At 60.1% G+C, this 12,018-nt stretch overlaps 1 protein-coding gene across 1 annotated transcript in view; it reads left to right on the plus strand.

Moving 5' to 3' along the window:
* Window positions 1-12,018, plus strand: part of PTPRN2 (protein tyrosine phosphatase receptor type N2) — a 458,587-nt gene that overhangs the window by 34,184 nt on the left and 412,385 nt on the right. Inside the window, exon 2 of the mRNA XM_080665141.1 lies at window positions 8,435-8,485. Coding sequence (XP_080521267.1) covers window positions 8,435-8,485 — 51 coding nt within the window. The remainder of the gene's footprint in view (window positions 1-8,434; window positions 8,486-12,018) is intronic.

Consider the following 12,018-nt stretch of genomic DNA (forward strand, 5'->3'; position numbering starts at 1 on the left):
GGCCAGGACTGCCTGCTCTGAGTCGGACAGCCCCTAGTCCCCGCCCCCCCTGGAGTGGGCCCAGGGAGCCTCCCCTCCAGAAATGTGCCCAGGGAGCCTCCCCCCCTGGAGTGGGCCCAGGGAGCCTCCCCCCCTGGAGTGTGCCCAGGGAGCCTCCCCCCCAGGAGTGTGCCCAGGGAGCCTCCCCCCCTGGAGTGTGCCCAGGGAGCCTCCCCCCAAGGAGTGTGCCCAGGGAGCCTCCCCCCCTGGAGTGGGCCCAGGGAGCCTCCCCCCCTGGAGTGTGCCCAGGGAGCCTCCCCCGCCCAGGAGTGTGCCCAGGGAGCCTCCCCCCCCTGGAGTGTGCCCAGGGAGCCTCCCCCCCTGGAGTGTGCCCAGGGAGCCTCCCCCCCTGGAGTGTGCCCAGGGAGCCTCCCCCCAGAAATGTGCCCAGGGAGCTTCCCCTCAGGAGTGTGCCCAGGGAGCCTCCCCCCAGGAGTGTGCCCAGGGAGCCTCCCCCCAGGAGTGTGCCCAGGGAGCCTCCCCCCCAGGAGTGTGCCCAGGGAGCCTCCCCCCCTGGAGTGTGCCCAGGGAGCCTCCCCCCCTGGAGTGTGCCCAGGGAGCCTCCCCCCTCTGGAGTGTGCCCAGGGAGCCTCCCCCCCTGGAGTGTGCCCAGGGAGCCTCCCCCCCTGGAGTGTGCCCAGGGAGCCTCCCCCCCTGGAGTGTGCCCAGGGAGCCTCCCCCCCTGGAGTGTGCCCAGGGAGCCTCCCCCCTGGAGTGTGCCCAGGGAGCCTCCCCCCCTGGAGTGTGCCCAGGGAGCCTCCCCCCCTGGAGTGTGCCCAGGGAGCCTCCCCCCTCTGGAGTGTGCCCAGGGAGCCTCCCCCCCTGGAGTGTGCCCAGGGAGCCTCCCCCCCTGGAGTGTGCCCAGGGAGCCTCCCCCCCTGGAGTGTGCCCAGGGAGCCTCCCCCCCTGGAGTGTGCCCAGGGAGCCTCCCCCCTGGAGTGTGCCCAGGGAGCCTCCCCCCCAGGAGTGTGCCCAGGGAGCCTCCTCAGTGTAGAGTGTGGGAAGCTGAGTTTGTTTCCAAAGCTGAAATAAATAAATCATGAGTAAAACTAATATTTTCTCTCACCAGCTATAAAATGATGGCTTTTCTGCATTTTCAAAAGCAGTTCTACTAGAGTTTGAAAAAACTAATTAAATTTGTGAGCTCAAGGTAGGGCTAGCAGATATTACAGGGAAAGAACACTCATTTATCAGGGAGCTCAATGGGAGCTACGCTGGGCCTGCTGACAGGTAAACTGCAGATCAGGGTGATGCGGCCTCATGTCAGGTGTCTGCACAGGAAATGGAGCTGGGGAAGAGCCCAAGCAGCAGGTGGCTTTGCTGGTGGGACATGGCCTGGGCTCTCTGCCCATCCTCCACTGGCTCAGGCAGAGGCTGGTGCCTGCATCCTGTGATCTGACCCTTCTGCTGGCGATGGGGTCACCATGGCGTTGGGGAGGAGGGAGGATCCAGGAGGACCATGTGGGCTTTGGGGAGGAGGAAAATCAGGGCTTCCTTCCTGAGCTGCCTCCTGCAGTGATGTGTCCAGCTGGCTCTGTCCTTGTTCCCTGGGTCTCGCGCGTTATGACTCTGAGTCTTGGATGCTAGAGTACCTTTGCTGCCACCTGGAGCACCTCACAGACCCAGGTTCCTCACCCTCCACACATGTCCTGTCCGTCCCTCTTCCTGACTGCAGACAGCTGCCCACTCGGGGATCCTACCCCAAGTGTGGAGGGAGAGGAAGCAAGCTCTCAGGAGGAGGAGGAGGGAGGAGGAAGGGAGCTCTCAGGAGGAGGAGGAGGAGGAGGAAGGGAGCTCTCAGGAGGAGGAGGAGGGAGGAGGAAGGGAGCTCTCAGGAGGAGAAGGAGGAGGAAGGGAGCTCTCAGGAGGAGGAGGAGGGAGGAGGAAGGGAGCTCTCAGGAGGAGGAGGAGGAAGGGAGCTCTCAGGAGGAGGAGGAGGAAGGGAGCTCTCAGGAGGAGGGAGGAGGAAGGGAGCTCTCAGGAGAAGGAGGAGGAGGAAGGGAGCTCTCAGGAGGAGGAGGGGGGAGGAGGAAGGGAGCTCTTAGGAGGAGGAGAGGAAGGAGGAGGAAGGGAGCTCTAAGGAGGAGGAGGAGGAGGAAGGGAGCTCTAAGGAGGAGGAGGAGGAGGAAGGGAGCTCTAAGGAGGAGGAGGAGGAGGAAGGGAGCTCTAAGGAGGAGGAGGGAGGAGGAAGGGAGCTCTAAGGAGGAGGAGGAGGAGAAGGAGGAGGAAGGGAGCTCTAAGGAGGAGGAGGAGGAGGAGGAAGGGAGCTCTCAGGAGGAGGAGAGGAAGGAGGAGGAAGGGAGCTCTAAGGAGGAGGAGGAGGAGGAGGAAGGGAGCTCTCAGGAGGAGGAGGGGGGAGGAAGGGAGCTCTAAGGAGGAGGAGAAGGAGGAAGGGAGCTCTCAGGAGGAGGAGGAGGAGGAAGGGAGCTCTCAGGAGGAGGGGGGAGGAGGAAGGGAGCTCTCAGCAGGAGGAGGAGGAGGAAGGAAGCTCTCAGGAGGAGGAGGAGGAGGAAGGGAGCTCTCAGGAGGAGGAGAGGAAGGAGGAGGAAGGGAGCTCTAAGGAGGAGGAGAGGAAGGAGGAGGAAGGGAGCTCTAAGGAGGAGGAGGAGGAGGAAGGGAGCTCTCAGGAGGAGGGAGGAGGAAGGGAGCTCTAAGGAGGAGGAGGAGGAGGAAGGGAGCTCTGAGGAGGAGGAGGAGGAAGGGAGCTCTCAGGAGGAGGAGGGGGGAGGAAGGGAGCTCTCAGGAGGAGGGAGGAGGAAGGGAGCTCTCAGGAGAAGGAGGAGGAGGAAGGGAGCTCTCAGGAGGAGGAGGAGGAGGAAGGGAGCTCTAAGGAGGAGGAGGAGGAGGAGGAAGGGAGCTCTAAGGAGGAGGAGGAGGAAGGGAGCTCTTAGGAGGAGGAGAGGAAGGAGGAGGAAGGGAGCTCTCAGGAGAAGGAGGAGGAGGAAGGGAGCTCTCAGGAGGAGGAGGAGGAAGGGAGCTCTCAGGAGGAGGAGGGGGGAGGAGGAAGGGAGCTCTAAGGAGGAGGAGGAGGAGGAAGGGAGCTCTAAGGAGGAGGAGGAGGAGGAAGGGAGCTCTCAGGAGGAGGAGGAGGAAGGGAGCTCTTAGGAGGAGGAGAGGAAGGTGGAGGAAGGGAGCTCTCAGGAGGAGGAGGAGGAGGAGGAGGAGGAAGGGAGCTCTCAGGAGGAGGAGGAGGAAGGGAGCTCTCAGGAGGAGGAGGAGGAGGAGTAGGAGGAAGGGAGCTCTAAGGAGGAGGAGGAGGAAGGGAGCTCTCAGGAGGAGGAGGAGGAAGGGAGCTCTCAGGAGGAGGAGGAGGAAGGGAGCTCTCAGGAGGAGGAGGAGGAGGAGGAGGAGGAAGGGAGCTCTCAGGAGGAGGAGGAGGAAGGGAGCTCTAAGGAGGAGGAGGAGGAAGGGAGCTCTCAGGAGGAGGAGGAGGAGAAGGAGGAGGAAGGGAGCTCTAAGGAGGAGGAGGAGGAAGGGAGCTCTCAGGAGGAGGAGGAGGAAGGGAGCTCTAAGGAGGAGGAGGAGGAAGGGAGCTCTCAGGAGGAGGAGGAGGAGAAGGAGGAGGAAGGGAGCTCTAAGGAGGAGGAGGAGGAAGGGTGCTCTCAGGAGGAGGAGGAGGAGGAGGAGGAGGAGGAGGAGGAGGAGGAAAGGAGCTCTCAGGAGGAGGAGGAGGAGGAGGAGGAGGAGGAAGGGAGCTCTCAGTAGGAGAAGGAGGAGAAGGAAGGGAGCTCTAAGGAGGAGGAGAAGGAGGAGGAAGGGAGCTCTCAGGAGGAGGAGGAGGAGGAGGAGGAAGGGAGCTCTCAGGAGGAGGAGGAGGAGGAGGAGGAGGAGGAGGAGGAAGGGAGCTCTCAGGAGGAGGAGGAGGAGGAAGGGAGCTCTCAGTAGGAGAAGGAGGAGAAGGAAGGGAGCTCTAAGGAGGAGGAGAAGGAGGAGGAAGGGAGCTCTCAGGAGGAGGAGGAGGAGGAGGAGGAGGAGGAAGGGAGCTCTCAGGAAGAGGAGGAGGAGGAGGAGGAGGAAGGGAGCTCTCAGGAGGATGAGGAGGAGGAGGAGGAAAGCTCTCAGGAGGAGGAGGAGGAAGGGAGCTCTCAGGAGGACTAGGAGGAGGAGGAGGAAGGGAGCTCTCAGGAGGAGGAGAAGGAAGAGGAAGGGAGCTCTCAGCAGGAGGAGGAGGAGGAGGAGGAGGAGGAGGAAGGGAGCTCTCAGGAGGAGGAGGAGGAGGAGGAGGAGGAAGGGAGCTCTCAGGAGGAGGAGGAGGAGGAAGGGAGCTCTCTGGAGGAGGAGAAGGAGGAGGAGGAAGGGAGCTCTCAGGAGGAGGAGGAGGAGGAAGGGAGCTCTCAGGAGGAGGAGAAGGAGGAGGAAGGGAGCTCTAAGGAGGAGGAGAAGGAGGAGGAAGGAAGCTCTCAGGAGGAGGAGGAGGAGGAGGAAGGGAGCTCTAAGGAGGAGGAGGAGGAGGAAGGGAGCTCTCTGGAGGAGGAGAAGGAGGAGGAGGAAGGGTGCTCTCAGGAGGAGGAGGAGGAGGAGGAGGAGGAGGAGGAGGAGGAAGGGAGCTCTCAGGAGGAGGAGGAGGAGGAGGAGGAAGGGAGCTCTCAGGAGGAGGAGGAGGAAGGGAGCTCTCAGGAGGAGGAGAAGGAGGAGGAAGGGAGCTCTCAGGAGGAGGAGAAGGAGGAGGAAGGGAGCTCTCAGGAGGAGGAGGAGGAGGAGGAAGGGAGCTCTCAGGAGGAGGAGGAGGAGGAAGGGAGCTCTCAGGAGGAGGAGAAGGAGGAGGAAGGGAGCTCTAAGGAGGAGGAGGAGGAGGAAGGGAGCTCTCAGGTGGAGGAGAAGGAGGAGGAAGGGAGCTCTCTGGAGGAGGAGAAGGAGGAGGAGGAAGGGTGCTCTCAGGAGGAGGAGGAGGAGGAGGAGGAGGAAGGGAGCTCTCAGGAGGAGGAGGAGGAGGAGGAAGGGAGCTCTCAGGAGGAGGAGGAGGAGGAGGAAGGGAGCTCTCAGGAGGAGGAGGAGGAAGGGAGCTCTCAGGAGGAGGAGAAGGAGGAGGAAGGGAGCTCTCAGGAGGAGGAGGAGGAGGAGGAAGGGAGCTCTCTGGAGGAGGAGAAGGAGGAGGAGGAAGGGTGCTCTCAGGAGGAGGAGGAGGAGGGAGGGAGCTCTCAGGAGGAGGAGAAGGAGGAGGAAGGGAGCTCTCAGGAGGAGGAGGAGGAAGGGAGCTCTCAGGAGGAGGAGGAGGAGGGAGGGAGCTCTCAGGAGGTGGAGAAGGAGGAGGAAGGGAGCTCTCAGGAGGAGGAGGAGGAAGGGAGCTCTCAGGAGGAGGAGGAGGAGGGAGGGAGCTCTCAGGAGGAGGAGAAGGAGGAGGAAGGGAGCTCTCAGGAGGAGGAGAAGGAGGAGGAAGGGAGCTCTCAGGAGGAGGAGGAGGAAGGGAGCTCTCAGGAGGAGGAGGAGGAAGGGAGCTCTCAGGAGGAGGAGGAGGGAGGGAGCTCTCAGGAGGAGGAGAAGGAGGAGGAAGGGAGCTCTCAGGAGGAGGAGGAGGAAGGGAGCTTTCAGGAGGAGGAGGAGGAGGAGGGAGGGAGCTCTCAGGAGGAGGAGAAGGAGGAGGAAGGGAGCTCTCAGGAGGAGGAGAAGGAGGAGGAAGGGAGCTCTCAGGAGGAGGAGAAGGAGGAGGAAGGAAGCTCTCAGGAGGAGGAGGAGGAAGGGAGCTCTCAGGTGGAGGAGAAGGAGGAGGAAGGGAGCTCTCAGGAGGAGGAGGAGGAAGGGAGCTCTAAGGAGGAGGAGAAGGAGGAGGAAGGAAGCTCTCAGGAGGAGGAGGAGGACGGGAGCTCTTAGGAGGAGGAGAAGGTGGAGGGAGGGAGCTCTAAGGAGGAGGAGGAGGAAGGGAGCTCTGAGGAGGAGGAGGAGGAAGGGAGCTCTGAGGAGGAGGAGGAGGAGGAGGAGGAGGGAGAGAGCTCTCAGGAGTTGGAGGAGGAGGGAGGGAGTTCTCAGTAGGAGGAGGAGGAAGGGAGTTCTCAGCCTGGCTGGGATGTGGCAGGGGCCCGCAGCTCTGGTTAAACAAATGCAGGCGTGGTGGGCTTCCGGCTTCCCAGGGAGGCACCAGTGTTTTGTGTGCTTGTGGGACTGCTTGGCTTGGGGAGCTCATTGTGATGCGGGCCTGGTTCCTCCCCAGGTGACAGGCACAGAACCAGCTGTAAGCGTGTGTCCAGCACCCTGCCTCCTCAGGCTCTTCCAGGCCCTTGCAGGGCTCTTGGCTTCTCCTGGGAGGGAGAGGGGTCCTGGGGTGCGGCTGGCTCCTGGAGGGAGCCCTGGGGCATATCCTGGAGGCCCAGTCCTCTCTGAGGTGAGACAACTTGGTCCCGCCTCTCCTACCCCTGATGGGGAGGCCGGGCGGGTGAGTGACTTTCTCAAGGTCACTGCTTTTGGGGGAACAGGGGAGCTAGTCTCCCAACTGTCCACCATCCAGCTTTCCTTTTGGTTGTTTGTCCTTTTCTTCGTCACCCTCATCGAGGTCTGTGGTCACCAGTGAGAATGTGGCGGGAGGACGGGCGCAGCTGAGGACCTGGTCGGTGCAAGGGTGACATAGGTGAGATGTGTTGAAGGGAGACTGAGAAAGGAAACACGATTCCCACGAGATCACATTGTTTTGGGAAAATGGAGTCTTCGCTTCGAGTTGTGGGGAGACCCATGGGGTCTTCTGAGTGGAGTCTTGCTGGAGAAGAGGCGCGTTCAGCTGGAGAAGCAGGAACGAAGGCAGGATGCGGCACGGAATGTGCTCTGACGCTGTTGCCCATGTTCCAGGAAGCTCGTGCTTGGTGGCTCTCGGTCTTCCTGGATGGGTGTGAGCATAGCTCAGGGCCCTGGGAGGCCTCACCTGCACCGGCCCTCCCCAGGGTGGACACACGCTGTCCTTTCTGCATTTAGGATGCACTGTGGAGAGCAGCATGGGTTACCGCACAAAATTAAAAGTGGAACTGCCTTATGACCCAGCCATCCCACTTCTGGGAATTTATCCGAAGAAATATAATTTGAAAGAACATATGCACCCCTATGTTCAATGCAGCGTTATTTACAACAGCCAAGGTCCGGAAGCAGCCCATGTGCCCATCAGCAGACGAGTGGATAAAAAGGCTGTGGGACATCTACACTATGGAATACTATGCAGCAGTAAAAAAGAAGGATCTCTTACCCTTTGAGACACCATGGAGGGGCCTGGAGAGTATCATGCTAAGTGTAATAAGTCAGTCAGAGAAAGACAAGTATCACATGATCTCACTCATATGTGGAATCTAATGAATAAACTGAACTAATAAGCAAAATAGAGACTCATGGATAGAGAGCAAGCAGGCAGCTCTGCTGGGAGGGTGGAGGGGTTGAACAGAAAAGAAGAGAAGAGAAAGAATCATGGACCCTGACAGCTGGGGGTGGAGGGAGGGTGGAGGTTTGTAGGAGCGGCTCTAGGGTCAAGCCTCGTACTGACCTGTGGCAGGGCCACAAACAAGTCCCAGCCTGGAAGGCAAAGCTCTCCTAGCATAATTAAGCCTGACCTGGTAGCCCTCCCTAACTCCTTCCCAAGTAGCTAATGGGCTGTGGGAGGTGCAGCAAGTGCTGCCAAAACAAGAACCTTTGTATACATGTTAATCCACCCTTGTTTTAATCAGACTGTATAAAATAAATGCACTGTGTCGGCTCTGGGTCACTGTCTCTCCATCACAGGACAGTTGTCCTACCCGGCCCCAGCTTTTTCCTTCTATCTCTGTGTCTGTCTCTTTCTTTCATTTTCTCAACCCCCAGCCGCCCCTACGCAGGAACTGGACCGCTCTCTAGCCGTGCTGGAGCAGGAAAGAGAGAAATACTTACAGAGGTGCGAGAGGGTGGGGCTGGGGGGGCGGTGAATGGTGACGGGAGAGGATTAGGGCAGTGGTCGCCAACCTTTCTGGACCTCAGCGACCACCGGTTGGCGACCGCTGGACTAGAGCACAGGTCGGATGTCTGCCTCCTCCGACGGATGGCCCTGCACAGTGGTCCCTGGTGGGACCTGCACCTGTCGGTCTGGCCATCTCTCCTCTGCACACGTGTTCCCCTCTGCCTCCTCTTTCTGTGCTTGGAACAAGGCAGGCGTGTCTGTGTCAGGCATGCATGCGGTGGGTGGGCACGGAAGGGCCTGTGCGTGACGGTGCGCACAGAGCCCCATGGGCCTGCCCGGGCAGCTCCGCCAAGGAGGTGTCTGTGGAGATGGTGCACCTCATGCCCCCAACTGTCACCTGGAAGGTCCCGGGCAGACGGCCGGAGGGACGGAATGTGTGCATGGGCCTTGCATCCACTGGGGCCGAGCCGCTCTGGCTTCCAGATGATACAGGGAGCGGAGGCCAGCTCGCACAGCTGCTCCCGAGGCCTGACCCGCTGTTTTCTGTCCCTCCAGGATGCTCGCTGGAAGATGGCCTCTGCAGATGGTGGGAGACCTGTGTCCACGGTGAGTGGGCGGTGCGGGCGGGCCTTCCCCATCTACAAGCCCAGGCCGCTCCGAGGGCCCGCGGCGTGCGGGTCGGGGCAGGTTCTTTTCACTTGACGCCCAAAGAGCCGTGGAGCGAGGCCTCTGCAGACATGGCTGAGGGAGGAAGCAGAGGGTTAGTGGGAATGGAACGTGCTCCTCATGTGCTCGTGTGTGTCTGTGTCCGAGTGTTTAAGGTGATTCTCGACGATAGGTGGTGCCTCCAGAGCCTGACAGTGACCAGGCAGGAACTGCCCACCGGCACGCCCTGGCCATGCCTCGGTCCCCTGACCCGCCCGCCACTGCGGCCAGCGGGGAGGCTCCACTTCCTCTTGTAGGAGGAGAAGAGAATGTGGGTGCTCTGTGCTGTCAGGGACGGCGCAAAGGTGGGGCCTGAAATACTGGGCGGGAGTCCCCGCAGCTGGCTCCTGCCCTGTGAGTCCAGGAGGTGAGCTTAGGACTCGCCTCTCAGAGGAGGAAAGCTGAGTGTCCTGGGCCATAAGAGCCATGGGAACTTGATGGCTGCCCTTCAACTGCTAAGGGGAGGGGCCAGGACACGTACAAAGGACCCCAGGCCAGGCAGCTTTCCCTAAAGTCAAACGGGTTTGTCCCTGGGACCTGGCCCTGGGAGGCCCCCAGGCTCGGATTCTCTTCCCGCTGCCTCCTACCCGCTCTGTCCTTAGTTTATGGTGCGTGTCTTGGGGGATGGTGGACGTTGTCACTGCCGGGATCTTGCTCGTGCCCCTTGCTCCCATCCTGGTTCTTGGGGAAAACCTGGGGCCATGGGTACAGCCGATTCTCAGAGGCCCCTGATGCTGCCACCTTCGTGGTGGGGTTCAGGATCTGAAGGAGGGGCCAACACACGAATGAAAATGCTGGACAAGAAATATGAATTTAGAAGGCATGTGGGGCCAGGTGGAGCCTCTTTCTTGAGGAGACTCCCCGACTTCTGGCCTGGTCTGCTTTTTATTCACTTGAATACACATTTGCCCTTTAGCAATGCATACAGGCAGATCAAAGGTAAAGTCTAGTAAACAATGTAAAGATGATCAGGTCGGGAAATCACCTCGAGCCTTGCCATCACAGTGGATCGGCTGAATAGCAAAGTCCATTGGCCTTCCACTGTTTCTTAACCGCTGTTTGCAGTTTATTTCTCAGCATGCACAGAGCCGGTGCCAGCTGTGTAGCTGACGGGAGGGACAGCAGTGCTGCCTGGATCCGTGTTGCCACTGTGAAGCGTGCAGCCTGCCAGCGGGCAGGCAGAGCAGGGTGGCGGCCACGGCATGAAGTCCAGAATGTTCTGTGATCAGACACTGGGTTCCTTTCTCCCTGTGCTCTGTTCTTTTCTTGGGATGTAGGTAGAAATATATTTTTATTAACCTCATATATGGTGCTTTTAAAAGCCCAACATACCTTATCAACAAGTGTAATGAAAATGGTTGCGTGGGGTAGGGTCCAGTGTCTGCGGGGATTGGCTCTGGGCCCTGTGGAACCCAAATCCCAGGAGGCTCAAGGCCCTGATATAAAATGGGGCCAACATACAGCTGGCTCTGCACCCCCGACTCCCAGCATTCCCACCTGCAGGCGGAAAATACTGTTTCCCACACTGGCAGGTGTGCTCAGTGGTTAGAGCACCAGCCCATGCACTTAAGTGTTTCAGGTTCGATTTCTAGTCAAAGGCATGCACCTGGGTTGTAGGTTTGCTCTCCGGCTCCAATCAACGTGTCTCTCACATCAATGTCTCTCTCTCTCTCTCTCATCTCCTCCCCTCCATTCTCTCTAAAAATCAATGGAAAAAAATACCCTCGGGTGAGGATTAAAAAGAAAAAAAAATACTGTTTCCCATCAGCTGGGAAGCCAGGGGTACAGAGGGGCGACTGAGTACTGAGAAAGAAAATCTGAGACTACGCGGGCCTGCACAGCGAAACCATGCTGTTCAAGGGCCAGCTGTACTTTCGAGAAAGTCGGAAGATAAACGTAGCATCTCACCCTCTGGGACAGCTGCTGTAACAAAGACAGCAGACAGGTGCTGGTGAGGGTGTGGAGACGGGAATATAAAACAGCACAGCCGCTGTGGAGAGCAGGCTGGCAGGTCCTCAGAAAGTTAGGTGTGAAGGGACCATTTGTCCCGGGAAGCTCTGAGCATATAGTCGAACCGGCAGAGAGCAGGACGCAGGGACATTGCGCCTGAACTCACGGCGGCATTGCTTACGGGAACGGGAGGCAGCCGGTGTGACCGGCAGGTGAGGGGCTGAGCAGCGTGGTCCATGCATGGGGTGCGTATTCAAGCTGACAGAGAGACATCAATGATAAGAGAATCATTCATCGCCGCCTCCTGCACACCCCCCCCACCCCCCCAGGGATCGAGCAGGCAACCCTGGCATGTGCCCTGACGGGGAATCGAACCCTGACCTCCAGGGTCAACCACTAAGCCTTGAGGCCAGGCTGTGTCCTGGTTCTTGATGACAGTCTGCCCTCCCTCCCCCACAGGAGGGGCTGGTGGTGTGTGCCCTCCCCCAGAGCACTCCCCCCGCCCCCGCAGCATTGTGCCCTCCATGCGGCCCCTGGGGAGCGCACTGAGGGAGGGGCTTTTGTGAGAGGGAAGGCCCATCATGTTCTACTTCACAGTGAGTCATACGAATAGCATGTGGACACGTTCTCATAATAGCACTCAGCTTGGAGGCGTAGAACAGAAGTCGCTCACCTCCTTCGAATGCCTGTACCCTGCCAATCGCACCCTGGTGACGTGACGGCGACCGCAGCTGCACGTGCCCTGCGCACCATCCACGCCCATTCACTCAGGCATGGGTACTGCTCATGGCATTCGATTCAGGAGAGATCCAGCAGCAGCAGGAAAGCGCCCGCCTCCTGGCACCGTCCTCTGGGGAGTTAGCAACAGGCTGTCGCCCACGCTGCCCTGCCCCTGCCCCTGCCCTGGCCCTCACAGGGGCAGGCCACCTCACTGAGACTCAGAGCCCAGCGGCGCAGGACTGCCACGCAGCCTGACCAGGAGGCTCATTCCACCCCAAGTTCCATGCAGACCTCTGAGGGGCAGGGAGTGGGCTCCTGAGCTGAGGCCTGGGAAGCGCCATGAATAGGCCCCTCAGGAGGAAAAGGAACGTGGTTCTGAGCCTCCCCTTTGTGAAGGGGGATGAGTGGCAGTGTGCCCAGCTTCACTTGTGCATGTGTGCGTGCGCGCACACACACACACACACACACACACACACACACACACACACACGTGTTCAATGCGTGGGCCTCACTGCAGGGGCACCAGGCTTGGCGTGTCCTTGGCTCCTGTTACTGCATCATGGGCTCTGTGGTCGGATCACGTGTCGCACTTCCCAGCCCCGGGGATGGGGGGGTCTGCATCACGGGCACGCAGGGCAGTAGCCCTGAGTCAGGAGCAATGCTCCCAGACTCAGCCATTCGCGGGGTGTGCCCTCCCTCTGAGTGGCTCTGGGCCCTGAATGTCCGTGGAGACACAGGCTGATCCTGCCTACCTCTGGGCTGGC

This window comes from Plecotus auritus (genome assembly GCF_963455305.1).
Source record: "Plecotus auritus genome assembly, chromosome: 4".
In the NCBI taxonomy this organism is placed as follows: domain Eukaryota; kingdom Metazoa; phylum Chordata; class Mammalia; order Chiroptera; family Vespertilionidae; genus Plecotus; species Plecotus auritus.